Genomic DNA, 16,880 nt, shown 5'->3' on the forward strand with positions numbered 1-16,880 from the left:
CACACAGGTCATGTGCCTACCCAAACTGATACGGACTGTCCCCGGCACGGCCAGAATGGCCCAGCTGTGACACTTGAAAGGTATCTTTCGAGTGGGGAATGCAAATATACCCCTGTAGTTTGATAGCCAAAAAGAGAAGATGAAAATTTACAAGAGCGTTGATAATTCAAAATGTTCAAGACGCATCTTTACAATATGGAAAACTTCACTCAATCCAGACTTACAACACAGGTATTTTCTAGTCATCTATAACATTACAGCCACCTCGTTTAAATTGTTGTGACCCATCAATTGGGCAGCAGCACCAAGTGGTCATGTTTTATTTGAACAAAGGTACATATCATTTTTTGTGGCAGTTGATGGCAATGAAGTAACAAGAAAAGCCATTTCTTGTATAGTAAAAACGTTTGCATCGTCAGATGTAACTATTCGTCAAAGCAGTAGGCTTTGGTTGGATAATGAATGAGGATGGAAGGAGGATCTGGAAAAAAAAAGTTCGAGAAGCGGTAGGTTGAGTTGGAAGAGGCTAATAAAAGGAAGGTTGTAAAAGCACCAAGAAAAAGAAAGGACAAATGGCCCAGGGAGATAGATCGAATAAAGAAGAGACAATGAGCCAGGAGGGGTTGAATAAAGGTGGCGAAGGGGATAGAATTTAGCTCAAGTCACGATCTTGACTTGCAGCGATTGATTCTTCGACATGACTGGGGTTTGCATAAAGATCATGATTCCAGTCAGCGCGGCTCCATCCTCTATCGTTACCAACATCCAGTTGATCAATTTGCGTGAATCGTTCTTGCATAGCATAGCACGCAGCTTCCCATCGACACTTTTCCTCCCAAAGCTCTCGCAATTTTTTATAAGCGAGAGCACTCAATAGCTCTGATTTATCATTGGAGTCGTTCATTGCTGCTACAAGGCGTTTCTTGGCGCGTTGTTCGTTGGTCAGGCGAGATTGTAGTTCACTAACAGCATGCAAAAGAGATGTAACTTGTTGCTGCAAATCCTCTTGATTACTGTTGGGTGTCAAATAATTTTTGCTAGGTTGAGGTGTTGGGCCAGCCCCTGCAGAAGCTGGGCGTTGAGGTGATGAGTCGTACATCTTTAGAGCTTGAGATGTAGTGACAGCAGGAGTAGAATAAGATTTTTTACGGTCAAAGGCTACCTCTTTAGGGGACGATAGATCGATATCGCCATGGTGAAAGATGGAAGAACATGAAGGACAAGAAACAAAGGATCCATTCAGATGTTTTCCGCTTGGACCAACCACCACATTGTTTCCTTCTCGTACTACTATTAAGGAGTCGGTTTGTGTTGAAGCCTTGCATTTTTCCACCGTGTCCATAGTTTGAACTTGAACATGCCGAATTTTTTTTCTTTCTGCCATAATAGCCATATTAAGTCTTCCATTTGAATGTGATGGACTAATACTGCTAGTAGTGAGAGTAGACTGATGGTGTGCGTATTCAGCATTAGCAGCCGTGATGGCCATATTCTCCACCGCGTCGATCTGTTCGACGCTGGATAACTGCAGAGCACGGAGATGTTCTGCTACCAATTGACTTGCAACCATCTCACTTGGCGTTGAATGAACCGAGTTTCCATTTGTGGCTCGAAATGCCTCGATTCTTTGGGATAATGCTCTCTCAACCAGATCAATTCGATGTCGTCCTCGCGCTTTACCAGATAGATCGGATCGCCCTATCGGAGATCCAACTGACCTACTAGATGGCCACTGAGAGGCCAAGCTCCCACTTTTGGACCTAGGACGCCTTGGTGCGGTTGAGCTTTCTTGTGACGTACTGCTGATGTTGGATACTCTCAAATTATCCATCGAACGACTTCGATCAACCTGTCGTTTGTCCATAGCTTGTGGAGAAGGAGAACGAGAGTGGCCACTGATAATTTCCGTATCGTCTGACTGAGGTGAGTCCGCCGACCATATTGCCGCATTACCAAAGGTCATTCCACTGTCGCTTGATAGTGCATAACCATGGCGAACGTTGTTTGGTGGTGAAACTCGCCGACTGGATTTCAATGGTATAGCTGGTGAGCTAATATCACTAGCTGTTATGGAATAGTCGCTTTGTGATTTTACCAAATAGTGAGGTGCCTCAACTGCTTTTTCATGGAGATTGGCACTGGTGAGATCAGAAAAATAGTTGCGGCTGGTTGGACTATATAAGCTGGATTCCTTTTGTTTACGATGGTTTTGCGGAAGGGGAGTGCTGTTAGGGAGGCCATCTGGAGTTATGATACTTCGACGAAAGCCACTGTATTTTGCAGCGGCCAGCGATGGCACTTTAGACAATCGTCGGCTGCCAAGTATATCCAAAGGATAGCCAGTGACTATCTCTACATATTTTTTTTGGTTTCCAGGGCTGGGAGGAATCGGTGGCCTGGCTGGTGACTTCTTACGCCGCCTAAAAAAAAGTGTAGATCCACGCTTGGGAACGGTGGCCTGTTTTTGAAACTCTTCTGGTCCAGTGGTGTTCAGAAACTCAACTAGTGCTTGTGTGCTGCTCTGCTTTTTACGAGGTTGTTTCTCCCGTTTCTCGGGCTGATGGATGTCTTCGCTGCTGTAGTCGTCGTCGTCCTGGTCGATGCGTGGGCCCTTCGGTTCATAAGCAAGTGCGCGAGTCACCATGATATAAGGATATACTATATGAGAATCAAAAGGGATTTCCAACGGAATAAAAATAGAGAAAAGGGATAATAATATAAAGTAAACAACTTCCTTTTGCTGTCAAAACACACAACGTAAAAATGGAAGAATAAAAATGAAAGGCGAAGAGGAAAAGAAGAAACGAAAAGAAAAAAAAATGGCAATGTTATCGAAGCGAAAGGAGTTATTTTTTCTGTCTAGTATTGGGTTTTGGAGCAACTGTAAGGGATGGTTTTGGGGGAGGTGAGATAAACCTGATTGTTTGGGCGGGTGCACATGAGGTGGAGATTGGGTCCACAGTGCGGCTACCAGTAAGTTAGCACAAGTCTGGTAAGCAAAGTAGCCTAACCGTCATTCCGTATCAAACATGAAATGTAAAAATGTATCCACTGGAGCTATGAAGGAGAATAGAATTGCTTTGTTGTTGTGAAATATAAAGTCATTTACGAGGTAGCGAAGCACCGTGATCTTGCATATGGTCAATCCATTCCACTGTAGATGTGTGAAATAAGATTTTGTGTATCAATGCGTGGTTCAAACCGGTTTATGCCCATAATTAGAATTAGTGTATGCTATTCAAGCATGGAGTGATTCGCACTTAAGCCGGTTCCCGCGTAATTCATATTGCAAAACTGCAATGAAAATCATTCGAATAGCAACATGTCAGCCTTACAAGGGGAAAGGTATAATTGGGGGGGGGGGGCGAGAGGAGTAATACGAGCTTTAATCAGAAGACGACAACAGGAATAATTTTTTTTTGGTATTATGAAAGGGTTTCTTTACCCGGCGCAGTCTGCACAGTACTCTTTTTTACGTATTCGTCATGGAAGAAGCTGAACTCCTAAACAAATTCCAGTTCTCCCGAATTCTTTCACAAGATTCGCGTGCCAAATGTGTTTACCTCTTGGGACGCATACCAAACCAAGACCAGCCGGAATTGGAGGATGCCATCCTGTACTTTGAGAAGCATCACTTTTACGAGTCGGAATTGCCCATATTAGCATCCAGTAGGATTACCGAACTTATTGACACCGAAAGTAACGACATTTACCACTGGACTAAAACCAATCTGGTGAAAGATTTAACGCGACCGGACGTGAATATTCGGATCATATATCCTGCCACTCAGGCGCATATTGACAAATACTCCACCAGACCGTTCATCAATATCCGGGAAACAAGTGACGATTACCTTCAAATAACTAAACCTTATATTGAAGAACAGCCTTTGAAAAGAGTTCAATGGGTGTATAACATTCTGGAAGGCAAAGCTGAGGCCGAACGTGTGCTGCTGCGAGACGATCAAGATCCTAATACTGGTTTCATACTTCTGCCCGATATGAAATGGGATATGAAAACAATGAACGCGCTGTACCTGGTAGTAATAGTACACAGGCGAGACCTCAAGTCTATCCGCGATTTGAATGCTAGTCATCTTCCGCTTTTGCGAAACATTGCAGAAAAAGTTGAGCAATTTGTGGAGAAGACATACGAAATCAAAAGTCAAAGTCTGAGGATGTTCTTCCATTACCAACCTAGCTACTACCATCTGCACGTCCACGTTGTACATACTGCTTATACATCTGCTCCTGGGATCATAGCTGGACAGGCTCACCTTCTGGATCAAGTCATTGACAACATTGCTATCATTGACAACAATTATTATCAGCGGGCAACGTTACCGTTTGTTTTAGCTGAAAATCATGAAATTTGCAAGCGATACAAAGAAGCCAAGGGATATTGATCACCAATCATTATCTGATGACAAAAAGTAATACTAGAGTAATGTTGTCAAGAAGTAATAATAGAATAATGTAGGATCGTAATCAAGTAGTCCACATAATCGCGTAATCTGTACATATACCTCTTATTCAACTCTCCAAAGAAACAATATATCATGCATTTTCGTAATCACAATGACAAGCGCTGTAGCAGTGAAGTGAAATCGTTACCGCCATAAAGAGTATCCGTGTACAATTTTATATTCACGTATTTCATGATAATAAGAGAAATATGAAAATGGCAATGGAAAAACTGAAAAGCACTGGTAGTATTGGAAAGCAAGTCGAAACAGTGCAACCACCTGAATAATTTCGCTAATACAATTTGAGTGGGCTGAAGAAACAAAAATGAAAGAGTCGAAACCAAGTATGGCCATAATTCATATCGCATACATGTTTTAATCCAACTGCTCTTGAAATACTTGAACAAGGTAAGATGGATATCGTTTAACAGCCTCCAATTTGTTCCACCATAACATCGATGGAATCGCCATCTTCCATATCAAGCTAATAAATGAGAGACTCGTTAGCAAGCTCCATATACGTAGTGTATTATACAGAACTGTCACTCATACCTCATTTGGCGTACTTTAGAGAATAATAGAAGATAGGGCGAGAGTTTCAACAATTAGTACCTTTTGGCGTGAGAGTGTTACATTCGGATGGCTATGGAGGACTTACTTTGTTGGCTGGATTCGAATACCATCATAAAGGAAGCGCACGGAGGAGGTGGCCTTTCCTTGACGTTCGCAGTATGCGTCCATCAGCTTCTTGAGTTGAGTGGAGCGCTTAATCTTGAAGAAAACTTCGTTGTGGTCCTGTACATTGAGCAAAAATAGCGTTAATGCATATGCCTGCGGCAACTTATCATCCAGGTTCCGACAACCGATATAGGCTTAACGGTAAAGATGAAGAGGACTATGATTTGAACGCAAATGGTCGCTTTGCATCGCAGTAAGAAATGGAATGGCGCAGCTATTGCACTTTTTTCCAGAAACTGTTTCAAGATTCAAACATGCAGCCCGTAACGCTTACGTGTGCAGATGACCTGGTTCATGTCCATTTATCAACATTTTACTTACATTGCCAACAACTTTGAGGTTGATGTGTTCTGAACCTCCTTCCTTCTTTTCGATTCCTTTCTCAGAGTCAGACATATTGTATTATTTAAGTGGGTCTGGTTCGTAGTAGGATTTATTGAATTGCGAATGCATGCTCTCGTTTTACAGTGAGGTTGGAATGTGGCTTGGCTCTTAAGATTTTGGCTCCAACTACGACTTCGTAGCCAATCTTTCTGCCCTTTCTCTATTATTTTCTTCGATATCTTCTTCCTGTGACTCCAACCATTTTGCGTACTTCTCAAGACGAGCCTTTTCTGCTTCGTCGTCCTCTGCATCATTAGATCCACTCTTTTGATATTTAGTCGTTCCATCATAAATCTCAGCGCTGATTTGCTTGCCAGCAAAGTATCGCTTGTCCATAAGCTGTGGTGTGTTTTACGGGTTAGAGCGATAAATATGAGGTGATGGCTAAGGAAATAGGACGCTTACCTTTATGCATGCCTCAGCACTCTCAGGTTCCTTGAATCGAACGGATATAATGCCGCCCGGGGATTTCTGTTCCATGATAAATAGGAATTAGCATGAGCAGTAGTGCACCAGATGCAATCATGAGTGTTACTTACATCGTACATAATAACATTTGTGACCTCTCCTAGTCTTTCACATTCTTCTCGTACATCATCTTTCAGTTCCAAAAGTAACGCCGGGTCATCCTACCCAAAAAAATAATAAATTAGATCCTGCTCTTTCAAGTTGATTTCGCTTTTACCCAACAGCTTACATCAAGTTCCTGTTGCGTATACATATTCTTTAGGATGATAATCTTGCGGAACTTTTCGTTCTTCTTGCCTACTTCATCATCAACCCAGTCTAATTTTCTAGATAATACGTAACCTGTGTCAGCATGACATCTTTTTTCCAATTGAAAATGTAATGAGACTGAATTACCTCTGCAATTGATGTAGTTTCTTCCTAGCTTTCATCTTCTCCATAGTTGACTTTTTGTTCTGGGTAATGGCTGATGGGTCTCTTTCCTTAAATTCAGCCTTTGATGCATTCAAATGAGTGAGTATTCTTCCTTTATATCACGTCTTGCAATTCTGGATTTTGTTACCATACCTGTTGCACACGAATCTTGCTTGCTGCATCACCAAGTCGAAACTCTGCATCATCCAGTAAATTAATAGCCAGTGGAACGGAATCCTCTTTGAAAAATGTAATCAAAGCATCTCCCTTCAAAGCTCCACCTTCATCTTTGTATAATTTGATTTTGGGTTCTCCAGTGGCTATATCTTCCATGATAACACCACATTTCGAAAACACTTCTTTAACTTCATCTACTGTTGTATCCAATGGTATTCCAGTCACATAGATGGCTTTGACTGGTTTGGGCTTTACATCACGTTTTTGCTTTTTGTTAGGATGATCATCCTGCTGAAGTTGTTTAACGTTAGATTCGATTATCAATTTCAGCTGTTGTAGGGATATTAGATCAATCGCCATACTTCGTTAGATGTATAAACCTTCTTCTTTCTGCTTGGCGTGACTGCCGGTTCCTTTAAATGTAGCCATAAACATGAGTGCTATAATTTAACCGAACGACCCATGCCGTCCATCACATACCGATATATCCACGCCTTCGACAGCATAAGCCGACTGCTGTGCTTCTACAAGGCTTTCGTCGAACTAAAGTACAGTCCGTTACTACTTTTCCAATTAGCATGCCAACATAGTTTCCAGAATCACTTACCATTGGAAACCAAGCACCGATCGTTTCGTCATATTCATAAGACACGCCATCGTCGCCGACATAATTCCACTTTCCAGACTGTTCGTTCATTGTGCATCTTGGATCGCTAGAGAAGTCCGAATAGGCGGGTTTCGAAGCCGTAGACCCGTCTTGAACGCCCTCTATAGTTGCTTCGTTATTCATTTCCAATGATCAGGGCTGGACTTTTTTGTATAGGCGGAGTGGAAAGGCAACTCCATAAAGATGTGCCAGTGACTGCGTTTGGTGTGATAATGCTACTACTGTGGTATGGCTGGCCATAAGCAGAGGTATATTCGCGCAACCATAGCAAAAAGTTCACTGACACAGGAATTCTTTGAGCACTATTGTTTCGTTGATAGCCAACATTTTGTTGTTTGACACAGATCATGTCTTGAGCTTAGACCTGGGCACTTGGTGCAGTATGGCGTGAACAATGCACACAGATCTGCTGACCAACTTGTCACGGGCTGGTAGTCGAGTCCGATGACTATTGAGTAGTTCTGCCCCCTTGCCCAACAGCCTTCTACTTTCTTCCTATCTGTAGTCTCCTCTTCCGTAGTCAGTTCCCTTGGAGGCAGCTTTCCATAATACATAGCCAAGCTGTACTCTAATAGCATACCTTTTTTTTCACAAATAGCCCTCCTACTGAACGGATAACCGTTGCCACACTTACTTTGTTCCTAGTGCTCTACTTTTGACTTTCTCATTGCCAAAGGTTTGTGGAAATCTACCACCCTTTGACCATTTCGAACCTTTACTATATGCTTAACCCCTTCACAGTGGTGCCTTTTCTTTGTTCCTGACCAAGAACCATTATATTTCATCCTTAACTTGATAAGACCCTTATCGCCATGTCTCGACACCACCGTTGGTATGAAGATGGAGAAGAAGTTGAGGACGGTGATGATAGCGATAATCAAATGGAGGAAACTGACAGCCACCGAGATGAAGACACCTCAGTTGATGAGATGGACTATTGGCTGCAGCGCTGCTCCATTTGCTTTGACTCACAGTTGGACCTTTGTCTTGAATATTGCCGTGATCAATTCTGCATTGACTGCTTTGAACGGTTGGTTTCCATGATTTATATTATTCATGGGGTTGCCGAATCGCATAATTTAATCTTTCCACTGCCCATAGCTATGTTACAGAAGTCGTCTCATCATCTTGGGGCCTGAGTATTACGAAAATTAAATGTCCAGGTACTGGTACCAGACAACGATTAGCGTCAAAAGCAAATTTATTAACTTTCTGATTATTGATTCATCTGTATGTCAATAGTCTGTCGAGATTGTATTCCATATGGAGAGTGGAGCAAATATGTCCCACAACACGTTATTGATACTTACAACAAATATAATCAACCTTATCGATCGTTCTCTCGGTTCTGTCCAGACTGCCAAGGAGAAGTCAAGGCTTGTGAATACAGTCGCAATTCTGGTTTCACAAGAGAAAGGTATGCTATTTTTGAACGTTGATCGAAGTGTATTTCGCTGGCTGAGCCGCATTTCTTGTAGTCGCATTATCCTCATTCAAGAAACAATCAAAAACTTGATACTGTCATATGATCCCGACATTATGTTGGATGAAACCTCCCAAATGCGAAGATTGTTGACAACTTTTGATGATGTCTATCGAAGTTATGGGGGTCATAACTTGCAAGAATTGCACAAACACACAGTCAAAACCCTTTTCACGTGGGCTGATGAAAGAGAATATGAAGTCAAAGCCTTAGCTGAGCTACAGAGCAGCCGATTTGGGAGACTCGACATGAAACGTAAATTTTCTCGAGTAGATGTACTTCGACAAGCATCGAGCATTTCCAAGCAACTGGTTGCTTTGGAAGTGCGACCAGAAGGCTGGAAACGATTGCAATTCAGCCACATTAAGAACTTTCCATTCACACATTGGTAAGGATTTACTGCGTAGGTGGCTGCTGAAACACCTGTAATAACTAAAAGTTCGATGCTGATTTCATTTTATAAGCACTCACTGTCAGCTTGAGCTATGCCTACAGTGCGGTGAACCCGCTCATCCTGATGCTAATTGTATAGTTAATATGGAGAAAAAGATAGTGCGCAACACTGAAACAGCTGATGCGATAGAGACGTTGCAATGGAAATTGAAGAATAGTCGTCCATGCCCTTCCTGCTACATCATGATAAATCGTGACGAGGGATGTAACAAGGTTGACTGTTCTTACTGCGGTCATGCGTTCTGTTGGTCCTGCCGTTCATCTTGGTCGGAGGTAAGTTGAGCTGAGCACATCGTTTTTAGAGTATCAAAGTACTGATCTCCGGCGTATGGATAGAAATGTGGATTTTACCAATGTCGAGATCCAACTACATCAACTAGCCTTGTGACCGCACCAAATGAAGTGGAAAAGGTATCGGAAATAAAGGTACAGTTGTCAATTTATCGCACAAAGCAGTGGGACGGAAACAATGTCAGCTTACAGCCATATTTGACATCCCAGACGGAGCTTGGTGTACCCAATGTATTTCTCATTCAAACAAGACTTTCTACCACGGTGCAAGCGTAATAGTGTATTCAAACATAACCGATGGGTTTGCTACATCATAATGTTACTCGATCATTGGCCCCTATGGTAGCACCATAGTGTATAGCAGTCAATGATCGAGTATCACATTCTCTACCTCATGTCATTAAATTAGCTTTAGATTTTGTAATCAGAATTAGTATTGAAAATATTTTCCAAATTCTGTTCTGTTCTGGTATAGGCCTGTTTATTTCATTCTTCAACAAATAGTGTGATGCACTTGGGATGAAAACATGAAGTGAGAGGAAAAAAGAGATTAGTCAGACATCTAGACAAGTTTGTCTATGACATTTATGAATCTTGTCGCCTTTTTTTTTTCCAATTTTTATACATTAATAATCCTTTCAAGTTTTCATGCCTATTTGTATTCAAATACGGTATATGAAAGCGAACAATATGATTCATCTGCTGTCATAACTTGGTCGACCGAGAAAAACTTTTATACCCCGCCGGCAAAAAGTTGCATAAGTTTCAACAATTTTGAAGATCGATCAGTTGCATGAACATTTCGACTCCACTTAACATGCCTGCCAGCATAAGCTCTGAAACCCCCACCGATGAAGCAATTGCCATTGAGCCAGTACAAATTACCAGAGAGGATATTATTCGGTGTCGATTCTCTTCTTGGTACGGCCGATTTCGAGATGCCACATTCAAATCTCGTGTGATACCGTTGCCGAAGGAATTCATTGACTATTTGAACGCAGATGGCATATATCTTCCCGACGAAGGGTAAGAAATAATGAACATTTTAAGAAAGTATTCCTTTGCGCCTATTTTCTAACTTTACCCCAGGCAAGCGCAAGCAGCTCGACTGATGGAACAAGACAGCGATGATGAGGACGCTTTAGACGACTTTGACACAGATGGAAACGAAACGGAGGTAAAGCTAACAAAAATTTTCAATTGAAATATGTGTTTTTATTCTAACGGTTGTGAATAGGAGCAAAGCAATGCTCCATCTTTTCCGGAAGTTGAGGATGCTATTCGAGATGCTGTGGCAGAGTACGAAGGTGCAATCTTCCCAAAGCTCAATTGGAGTTCGCCAAGGGTAAGTGTGTTTACGTAATCATTTCAGTTATTGTGTTCATTGCTAACCATAGTTTTGTTTATAGGACGCAGCATGGATTACCGCAACGCAATCTTTAAAGTGCACCAATGCATTCGACATTTACTTGCTATTGAAATCTTCTGACTTTATCAATTATGACTTAAGCCATGCATACGATGAATGCACCGACGGGCAACATTACGATTCAGACCAGAGCTACGAACTTGTACTCAGGAAATGGTATGACTTACACCCATCAATGGAATTTCGATGCTTCGTACGAAATCGTGAAATCATTGGTAAGAGATGATGTGTAATTGGAAAGGATGCAATGTTGGCATAACATTCTTATACTCTATGGCTTGATAGGCATTTCACAACGGGACATCAATTACTATGAGTTCTTAGCCGACATGAAAGATGAACTGGAAACCACGATACATGAATTTTTCGAAGACCGGGTTCGAGACCAGTTCGAGAGTGATAATTGTAAGCATCGTGTTCTCATTCCCCACCACTGTATGTCATTACGGACGGATCACTTATTTTTTTTTTCAATGTTAGATGTCTTTGATGTATACGTATTGCAAAATCGACGAACGGTAAAGCTTGTTGATTTCAATCCGTTTTCACCAACAACTGACGGCCTTTTGTACGAGTGGGCAGAGTTATATCAAAGTAAGTTGAGCTGAGGGTGAATCAACAGGGAGTGAAGCCAAAAAAAAAAAAATCAGGTTCTAACAATTTGGTTGCAGTTTCACCAGACGATAACAACGCAGATATTCGAATCATTACTTCCCAAGTTGAGGCCAACATGAGAGCACGGTGCGCCCCATCATTTTCAGCGAACATGGTTCCCAAAGACGTTGTCGATTTGTCCAATGGACAAACTATAGCCCAGTTTGCAGAGGATTTCCACAAAGCCATGGCAGGACAGAAGGTCGAGGACTCAAGTGACGAGGATGACGAGCCATTTGTACAGAAATAATGGACCCATAGACACACACACAACACACGCACGCAATATCTATAAGCTATAAATTTTTCTTTCATATTTTTTTTGGAGCATTTTGATTGATTGGATAGTCGCAACTTTGTGATGGGAGGGGGAACATCGGGAAGAGGGGCGGGGAAGAAGGTGGGATAAAAGGTTTACGAATTCAATAAGAGTTTCGGAGAAACATGCGGATACCATTCAGCAGGTAAACAAAAGGAGTGTGTTCAAATTGCCAATAAAAAAAGAAAGATGGTGTCTTCGCAGGAAGGAATAAAAAACACGCCATTGTCGACCAATCGAAAGGGAGAAGAAGAAGAAGAAGTAGAAGAAGAAGAAATTCAAATTAGAAACATAGAATGAAGGAATAGAATGGTTTACTATATCAGCATCATGGTGTAGCGAAATCATTGAACACACGCTCCGTCTACTGTGCTTCCTCGTCAGCTCTTGATTCTTCGGCCTTGCTGTTTTCATTTTCTATAGAATAACGAAAGATATGTTTAGTCAGTGAAGCAACGACATCACACGGGCTTCCTTAATACTAACCATCTTGCAAGTCTGAGGTCCACAAAGTCAAGTTGTCTCTGAGGAGTTGCATGATGAGTGTAGAATCCTTGTAGCTCTCTTCGCTCAAAGTGTCAAGCTCGGCAATAGCATCATCGAATGCTTGCTTGGCGAGATGGCAAGCTCTGTCGGGTGAGTTCAAAATCTCATAGTAGAAGACGGAGAAGTTGAGGGCAAGACCAAGACGGATGGGGTGGGTAGGAGGCAATTCAGTCTGGGCAATGTCAGTGGCAGCCTTGTATGCCTCGTGTGCGAAGGTAGCAGCACCCTTGCGTTCATCACCAGCGGCGAACTCAGCGAGGTAACGGTGGTAGTCACCCTTCCTATTGAGTGAGAAAAAAGGAAAGTGCATGTGAGCATGTTTCAGAGACAACGAGCGGCAAGAGCCAAAAATTTCTCAAAAAAAAATTAAAATCGGGCCCTTACATCTTGTAGTAGAAGACCTTGGATTCACCAGCTTGGGACTTGGCGATCAAAGACTCGTCAAGAACCTTAAGGATATCAGTGCAGACATCCTTCAACTCGAGCTCAACCTTTTGACGGTAGTCCTTGATAATCTCAACTTGTCTGGCATTACCCTTGGATTCCTCCTTCTGTTCGATGGAGGAGAGGATACGCCATGAGGCACGACGAGATCCAATGACGTTCTTGTAGGCGACAGAGAGCAAATTGCGTTCCTCAACGGTAAGTTCCTCACCAAGCTAAAGTAAAAAGAAAAATAGAACGGGAAGGGAAGGAGGATAGAGAAAAAATTGTGAGTTAGGTCTAACTGCGGCAAGCCATGAAATAATGTCGCACTGTATGATTCACTTACACCAGCAACTTGCTTCATATACTGAACCATTTCTGCATATTGTAAAGAAGAATTATTGTCAGTTCAAACACATGGTGATAACCCTGCTGTCCCTTATCCATGACAGTCGCCTCCTTTTTACTCCCCCAGCGAGGTGTAAAAAAAAAAGGTTAGCTATTTGGATTTCAGATCACGCCAGCTTACCATCGTAGCGTTCGGCCTATTAAAAAGTCACAAAGAAAAAAAACATGCAAGATATATTAGCTATGTAACCAGCAGCAAAGAAAAGAGGTTCAGCCATCAACACATACCTGCTCGGCAACCTTGCTCATATAGACCTAATAGAGTTATTTTGAAACGGAGTCGTTAGCATGATATCAGAATTCCCATACTCCGCATCCAGCCTCTCTCCCTCTCATAATTTTCTTATCAAAGCAAAGCAAAGTAAAACGCATACATATTCGTCACGACTCTGTGGAACAGAAGATAGTTTAGTAAACGTTGATGTCATCAAAAGGAAAGCAATACGTCAAAAGTCGAAAGAATAAGTGATGGATGCGGAAAGAAAGGAAAGGAAGGGTAGGAAACACGACACAGCCAAAAAATAAGGTGTGGTGTGTGAAGTGGCAGGAGATGTTTGAGCAAGATGAAGATGAAATGGAGGGATACACAGATAAAAGACCATCTTGGCGAGGTAGGCGAATGTCAGAATGAATTACTTACGTTATCCAAAGACATTTCGATAATTAGGATTGATTTCTCAAGTGTAAAGGGAAGAGAAGAAAGAAAAAAAGTAGCAAAGCAGCTTGCGTGACGAGGAGGCGGGAGGTTAAATACAGCAGCGCACACCAAGCCAAGCAGAAACCGACCAAAAAAAAAAAAAAAAATGACTCCCCCCAAAAACCCATATCAACGACGCCACCCAAAGTCAGACACACACACAGCTTTAAGCAAGCTGTACCCTCGCTCCCCCAACTTCGGACTTCCTTCCGAGCCCCCCACCTTAAAAGGTGATGAGTGTAGTAGCAAGAACTGACAAGACTGTCGTACTCGATCCCAGACCAGCATTTAGTCATGGTTTACAGAATGATCAGGACACCTGGAAGTTGAGATCAGGCCAATTCAATCTAAGTCAACCTTATTTTGGGCCGAAAAGGGACATGCCTCAAAGAGCCAAACGACGGAAAACAGTGCCTAGCAATACAGAACAGCAGACATTGGAAACATTTCAGAGCCTTCAGCCGTATTTTGAACAATGTATGCAAGAACTCATCAGCGCGTGGCCCGCTATCAAGGATTCCCTTTGTGAACCTGATAACGAAAGCGCGATATCGCAAATCAACCACCCTTCGATGATTGATTTCGTTAAAAGCGCAGAACTGGTCAAGGTAGTGAAATCATTTGCCTTTCAACTTGATCCCGAGCAAGCTGAAAGAACCATGACTTTACAAGGTAAACCCAATGACTATCATAAAAATATATACAAGGCAGCTAAACCTTGCTGCAATCAGACACCAATAGCATTGAGTTGCCAGAAATCTACAATACCATAATAAGAAATCGCTCAAGTCAATATGTAACCTTGGCGGTGGAGCCAACTCTGCAGCGGTATTTGATACCAGCCAAGTCAACCTTCTTAATGGGTCAACTTGATGACAGCATGGACACGTTAAGCTCTCATGGTATGTGGCATACATGCACTTGCTTCAAATATGATGGGCACTCAATACTCTACTCTCACTTAGCCGAAGACCAAGGAGGCTATGACTTTATCGTCATCGACCCACCATGGCCGAACAAATCAGGTATCGTGTCCTTTTCAGCGCATCGCGAAATCGCCTTTCCTCGTCTCACATGGAAAATCTTTTTATCTCTCAGCCCACCGCTCCAAGAATTATGACACCCTTGATATTTATGCTCTATTTGATATCCCAATGGCTAAACTATTGTCATCCGATGCCTTGGTGGCCGTGTGGGTGACGAACCGTCCAAAATACAAACAATTTCTTATTGATAAACTTTTTCCTTCATGGAATCTTGAGCTTGTAGGAGAGTGGTATTGGATGAAAATGACGACCATGGGTCAACCTGTCATGCCACTTGATTCTACCCATCGTAAACCTTACGAGCTATTACTTGTGGCTCGTAGCAAGGCTGGTAGCTCAATCATCCATGTGCCTGAGAAGCTGGTGTTTGCCAGTGTTGCAAGTCAACACTCGCGCAAACCTCCCTTAAATGGTAAGACCCCAGGTCCCTTTTTTTTCGTAGTGGGAAGGCCCATGGAATGTGGTGGTGGCTAACAAACAAAAAAAAATGTGCTTCAGATCTATTCTCTCTGTTTGACTCCAACCATCCCGATCGTCGTTGCTTGGAGCTCTTTGCAAGATGTTTAGCCTATAACACAACCAGCTGGGGCAATGAGTGTCTCTTGTTTCAACACGACTCGTATTTTACAAAAACTTCCAGCGCGCCAGACACACCATGAGATCAAGCTGACATGCTGTATCTTTGTCCTACGCATGCCACTGGCGGACGGAACTTTAGAAAACAATACACAGCAAACCTGTAATCGATCGCCTCCTTACATTCAATTAGACCAGCATTCTGGAAAGTTTTACCGTATTGTACCGCAACACTTTTACAGACTTTCCGTAGCTTGACCGATTTCTCGATTGAAACGAGTGATCGGAAAATTTTGACATGTCTGCCATGCTTGTCGTTGCGACACGAACTGTCATTCGATGAAAAAGCGTTACAATAAATTGTGATAGCTTCCTGTATATAACATATCAATGCTATACATTGTGAGGTAGATGTGGCTTAAAAGAAAGCACTTTGTATGGAGTGTCCTCTGATGTTTATTGTACTTGGTACCTGCAGGTGTCAGGACCACTACAGCGGAGTTGTGATTGCCCACACTATACAAAAAAAAATCGTTTCCCTGGGACAAAAGAACGACTGATTTACCAGGAAACATCAAGGCACCTATCCTACAAATCAACAATCACTTCGATATCATGGGCATATTCGACTGGCTGCCGCTATTTAGGAAGGAAGAAAATGCTGACGAAATCTCAAAGAAGAATTACTGTTATCACATTGTAAGCAACATGTAAAGAGTAGATCCATCTTACTAGAATGGCGACATCTCACTTACAACATTTTTTTTTCTGTCTGTAGGAAGGGTTTCTATCATGTGCGTATTTCCATGCAGCGACAGATGTCGGTGATCGTTTGACAGATAAGATGAAGGATGTTAAAATCGACGTCAGCGCTTATATGAAAGCACAGTGGCAGGATCGCTTGAACCAACTACAACAGGCAAGTGAAACGAGCTCAAACTTGTTTTTTATTGTCCCAGTGCTGACTCGTTCCTCCATCATTTCAGGAGCTAAAAGCCGGGTATCATTCAACTTCCCCATTCATCTATGAGGGCTGTTCTGGGAATGAACTCAAATTTGTAGGCGGCTATAGTGACTTTGCTAGACTTGCGCGAGATCGTCACCGTATATCGGTCCCATTAGACTGAAAGCCAAAAACAAAAACTACACAATAGAACTGTATAGAAACTTTGTATCATATAAAAACCTTCTTCTTTTCGATACTTGCATCTGTGGGTTATTCCATAGCGGCTCATGAG

General features: G+C 42.2%; 11 protein-coding genes across 11 annotated transcripts; 6 read left to right on the forward strand and 5 right to left on the reverse strand.

Annotated features, from left to right (window-relative positions):
• Window positions 1-255: 255 nt before the first annotated feature.
• Window positions 256-3,045, reverse strand: K450DRAFT_237666 (uncharacterized protein). Its single transcript, XM_051588463.1, has one exon. It carries the CDS (start codon window positions 2,642-2,644, stop codon window positions 653-655), a length of 1,992 nt encoding a protein of 663 aa, XP_051445273.1. The 5' UTR covers window positions 2,645-3,045; the 3' UTR covers window positions 256-652.
• A 313-nt stretch (window positions 3,046-3,358) lies between these two features.
• K450DRAFT_237667 (uncharacterized protein) lies at window positions 3,359-4,490 on the forward strand. The gene has a single exon (XM_051588464.1). It carries the CDS (start codon window positions 3,486-3,488, stop codon window positions 4,404-4,406), a length of 921 nt encoding a protein of 306 aa, XP_051445274.1. The 5' UTR covers window positions 3,359-3,485; the 3' UTR covers window positions 4,407-4,490.
• On the reverse strand, window positions 4,490-5,284 carry K450DRAFT_237670 (uncharacterized protein). Its single transcript, XM_051588465.1, has 2 exons — window positions 5,125-5,284; window positions 4,490-4,950 (listed from the first exon to the last, which is right to left on the reverse strand). The coding sequence occupies exon 2, from the start codon at window positions 4,832-4,834 to the stop codon at window positions 4,574-4,576; it is 261 nt and encodes an 86-aa protein (XP_051445275.1). The 5' UTR covers window positions 4,835-4,950; window positions 5,125-5,284; the 3' UTR covers window positions 4,490-4,573.
• Window positions 4,891-5,600, reverse strand: K450DRAFT_271128 (uncharacterized protein; the record flags this gene model as incomplete). The annotated part of the gene is made up of 4 exons (XM_051592993.1): window positions 4,891-4,950; window positions 5,019-5,031; window positions 5,125-5,261; window positions 5,526-5,600. The coding sequence occupies 4 exons, from the start codon at window positions 5,598-5,600 to the stop codon at window positions 4,891-4,893; spliced, it is 285 nt and encodes a 94-aa protein (XP_051445276.1).
• Window positions 5,223-7,594, reverse strand: K450DRAFT_237676 (uncharacterized protein). Its single transcript, XM_051588466.1, has 10 exons — window positions 7,255-7,594; window positions 7,128-7,190; window positions 7,010-7,060; window positions 6,624-6,935; window positions 6,453-6,550; window positions 6,286-6,382; window positions 6,128-6,217; window positions 5,994-6,059; window positions 5,526-5,927; window positions 5,223-5,261 (listed from the first exon to the last, which is right to left on the reverse strand). The coding sequence occupies exons 1-9, from the start codon at window positions 7,435-7,437 to the stop codon at window positions 5,715-5,717; spliced, it is 1,173 nt and encodes a 390-aa protein (XP_051445277.1). The 5' UTR covers window positions 7,438-7,594; the 3' UTR covers window positions 5,223-5,261; window positions 5,526-5,714.
• A 136-nt stretch (window positions 7,595-7,730) lies between these two features.
• Window positions 7,731-10,095, forward strand: K450DRAFT_237681 (uncharacterized protein). Its single transcript, XM_051588467.1, has 7 exons — window positions 7,731-7,990; window positions 8,056-8,344; window positions 8,416-8,477; window positions 8,557-8,731; window positions 8,793-9,185; window positions 9,262-9,523; window positions 9,587-10,095. The coding sequence occupies exons 2-7, from the start codon at window positions 8,127-8,129 to the stop codon at window positions 9,815-9,817; spliced, it is 1,341 nt and encodes a 446-aa protein (XP_051445278.1). The 5' UTR covers window positions 7,731-7,990; window positions 8,056-8,126; the 3' UTR covers window positions 9,818-10,095.
• Window positions 10,096-10,168: 73 nt separating this feature from the next.
• Window positions 10,169-12,149, forward strand: K450DRAFT_237687 (uncharacterized protein). The gene is made up of 7 exons (XM_051588468.1): window positions 10,169-10,567; window positions 10,631-10,718; window positions 10,779-10,886; window positions 10,951-11,185; window positions 11,256-11,375; window positions 11,451-11,564; window positions 11,642-12,149. The coding sequence occupies exons 1-7, from the start codon at window positions 10,335-10,337 to the stop codon at window positions 11,872-11,874; spliced, it is 1,131 nt and encodes a 376-aa protein (XP_051445279.1). The 5' UTR covers window positions 10,169-10,334; the 3' UTR covers window positions 11,875-12,149.
• Window positions 12,124-14,125, reverse strand: K450DRAFT_237693 (uncharacterized protein). Its single transcript, XM_051588469.1, has 8 exons — window positions 13,964-14,125; window positions 13,698-13,712; window positions 13,552-13,578; window positions 13,445-13,460; window positions 13,262-13,293; window positions 12,874-13,148; window positions 12,430-12,770; window positions 12,124-12,360 (listed from the first exon to the last, which is right to left on the reverse strand). The coding sequence occupies exons 1-8, from the start codon at window positions 13,976-13,978 to the stop codon at window positions 12,308-12,310; spliced, it is 774 nt and encodes a 257-aa protein (XP_051445280.1). The 5' UTR covers window positions 13,979-14,125; the 3' UTR covers window positions 12,124-12,307.
• A 12-nt stretch (window positions 14,126-14,137) lies between these two features.
• On the forward strand, window positions 14,138-14,905 carry K450DRAFT_237700 (uncharacterized protein). Its single transcript, XM_051588470.1, has one exon. It carries the CDS (start codon window positions 14,254-14,256, stop codon window positions 14,791-14,793), a length of 540 nt encoding a protein of 179 aa, XP_051445281.1. The 5' UTR covers window positions 14,138-14,253; the 3' UTR covers window positions 14,794-14,905.
• Window positions 14,702-16,050, forward strand: K450DRAFT_237704 (uncharacterized protein). The gene is made up of 4 exons (XM_051588471.1): window positions 14,702-14,922; window positions 14,986-15,045; window positions 15,119-15,478; window positions 15,565-16,050. Exons 1-4 carry the CDS (start codon window positions 14,880-14,882, stop codon window positions 15,723-15,725), a joined length of 624 nt encoding a protein of 207 aa, XP_051445282.1. The 5' UTR covers window positions 14,702-14,879; the 3' UTR covers window positions 15,726-16,050.
• Window positions 16,051-16,059: 9 nt separating this feature from the next.
• On the forward strand, window positions 16,060-16,843 carry K450DRAFT_237705 (uncharacterized protein). Its single transcript, XM_051588472.1, has 3 exons — window positions 16,060-16,341; window positions 16,421-16,561; window positions 16,629-16,843. Exons 1-3 carry the CDS (start codon window positions 16,258-16,260, stop codon window positions 16,767-16,769), a joined length of 366 nt encoding a protein of 121 aa, XP_051445283.1. The 5' UTR covers window positions 16,060-16,257; the 3' UTR covers window positions 16,770-16,843.
• The last annotated feature ends 37 nt before the right edge of the window (window positions 16,844-16,880 follow it).

This window comes from Umbelopsis ramanniana (genome assembly GCF_025399195.1).
Source record: "Umbelopsis ramanniana AG unplaced genomic scaffold K450scaffold_22, whole genome shotgun sequence".
Classification (NCBI taxonomy): Eukaryota; Fungi; Mucoromycota; class Umbelopsidomycetes; order Umbelopsidales; family Umbelopsidaceae; genus Umbelopsis; species Umbelopsis ramanniana.

Coding starts and splice junctions, on each gene's coding strand:
- K450DRAFT_237666 (XM_051588463.1), bottom strand. CDS start 2,644: ATGGTGACTCGCGCACTTGCTTATGAACCGAAGGGCCCACGCATCGAC.
- K450DRAFT_237667 (XM_051588464.1), top strand. CDS start 3,486: ATGGAAGAAGCTGAACTCCTAAACAAATTCCAGTTCTCCCGAATTCTT.
- K450DRAFT_237670 (XM_051588465.1), bottom strand. CDS start 4,834: ATGCGATATGAATTATGGCCATACTTGGTTTCGACTCTTTCATTTTTG.
- K450DRAFT_237676 (XM_051588466.1), bottom strand. CDS start 7,437: ATGAATAACGAAGCAACTATAGAGGGCGTTCAAGACGGGTCTACGGCT. Junction 7,191..7,254: donor TCGGTGCTTGGTTTCCAATG/GTAAGTGATTCT, acceptor ACTGTACTTTAG/TTCGACGAAAGCCTTGTAGA. Junction 6,936..7,009: donor AGGTTTATACATCTAACGAA/GTATGGCGATTG, acceptor CAACTTCAGCAG/GATGATCATCCTAACAAAAA.
- K450DRAFT_237681 (XM_051588467.1), top strand. CDS start 8,127: ATGTCTCGACACCACCGTTGGTATGAAGATGGAGAAGAAGTTGAGGAC. Junction 8,478..8,556: donor TACGAAAATTAAATGTCCAG/GTACTGGTACCA, acceptor GTATGTCAATAG/TCTGTCGAGATTGTATTCCA. Junction 8,732..8,792: donor TCTGGTTTCACAAGAGAAAG/GTATGCTATTTT, acceptor CATTTCTTGTAG/TCGCATTATCCTCATTCAAG.
- K450DRAFT_237687 (XM_051588468.1), top strand. CDS start 10,335: ATGAACATTTCGACTCCACTTAACATGCCTGCCAGCATAAGCTCTGAA. Junction 10,887..10,950: donor TCAATTGGAGTTCGCCAAGG/GTAAGTGTGTTT, acceptor TTTTGTTTATAG/GACGCAGCATGGATTACCGC. Junction 11,186..11,255: donor ACGAAATCGTGAAATCATTG/GTAAGAGATGAT, acceptor ATGGCTTGATAG/GCATTTCACAACGGGACATC.
- K450DRAFT_237693 (XM_051588469.1), bottom strand. Junction 13,149..13,261: donor ATATGAAGCAAGTTGCTGGT/GTAAGTGAATCA, acceptor TTTTTACTTTAG/CTTGGTGAGGAACTTACCGT. Junction 12,361..12,429: donor GACCTCAGACTTGCAAGATG/GTTAGTATTAAG, acceptor GTTATTCTATAG/AAAATGAAAACAGCAAGGCC.
- K450DRAFT_237700 (XM_051588470.1), top strand. CDS start 14,254: ATGAGTGTAGTAGCAAGAACTGACAAGACTGTCGTACTCGATCCCAGA.
- K450DRAFT_237704 (XM_051588471.1), top strand. CDS start 14,880: ATGGGTCAACTTGATGACAGCATGGACACGTTAAGCTCTCATG. Junction 15,046..15,118: donor ACCATGGCCGAACAAATCAG/GTATCGTGTCCT, acceptor TTTATCTCTCAG/CCCACCGCTCCAAGAATTAT. Junction 15,479..15,564: donor GCGCAAACCTCCCTTAAATG/GTAAGACCCCAG, acceptor AATGTGCTTCAG/ATCTATTCTCTCTGTTTGAC.
- K450DRAFT_237705 (XM_051588472.1), top strand. CDS start 16,258: ATGGGCATATTCGACTGGCTGCCGCTATTTAGGAAGGAAGAAAATGCT. Junction 16,342..16,420: donor AGAATTACTGTTATCACATT/GTAAGCAACATG, acceptor TTCTGTCTGTAG/GAAGGGTTTCTATCATGTGC. Junction 16,562..16,628: donor GCTTGAACCAACTACAACAG/GCAAGTGAAACG, acceptor CCATCATTTCAG/GAGCTAAAAGCCGGGTATCA.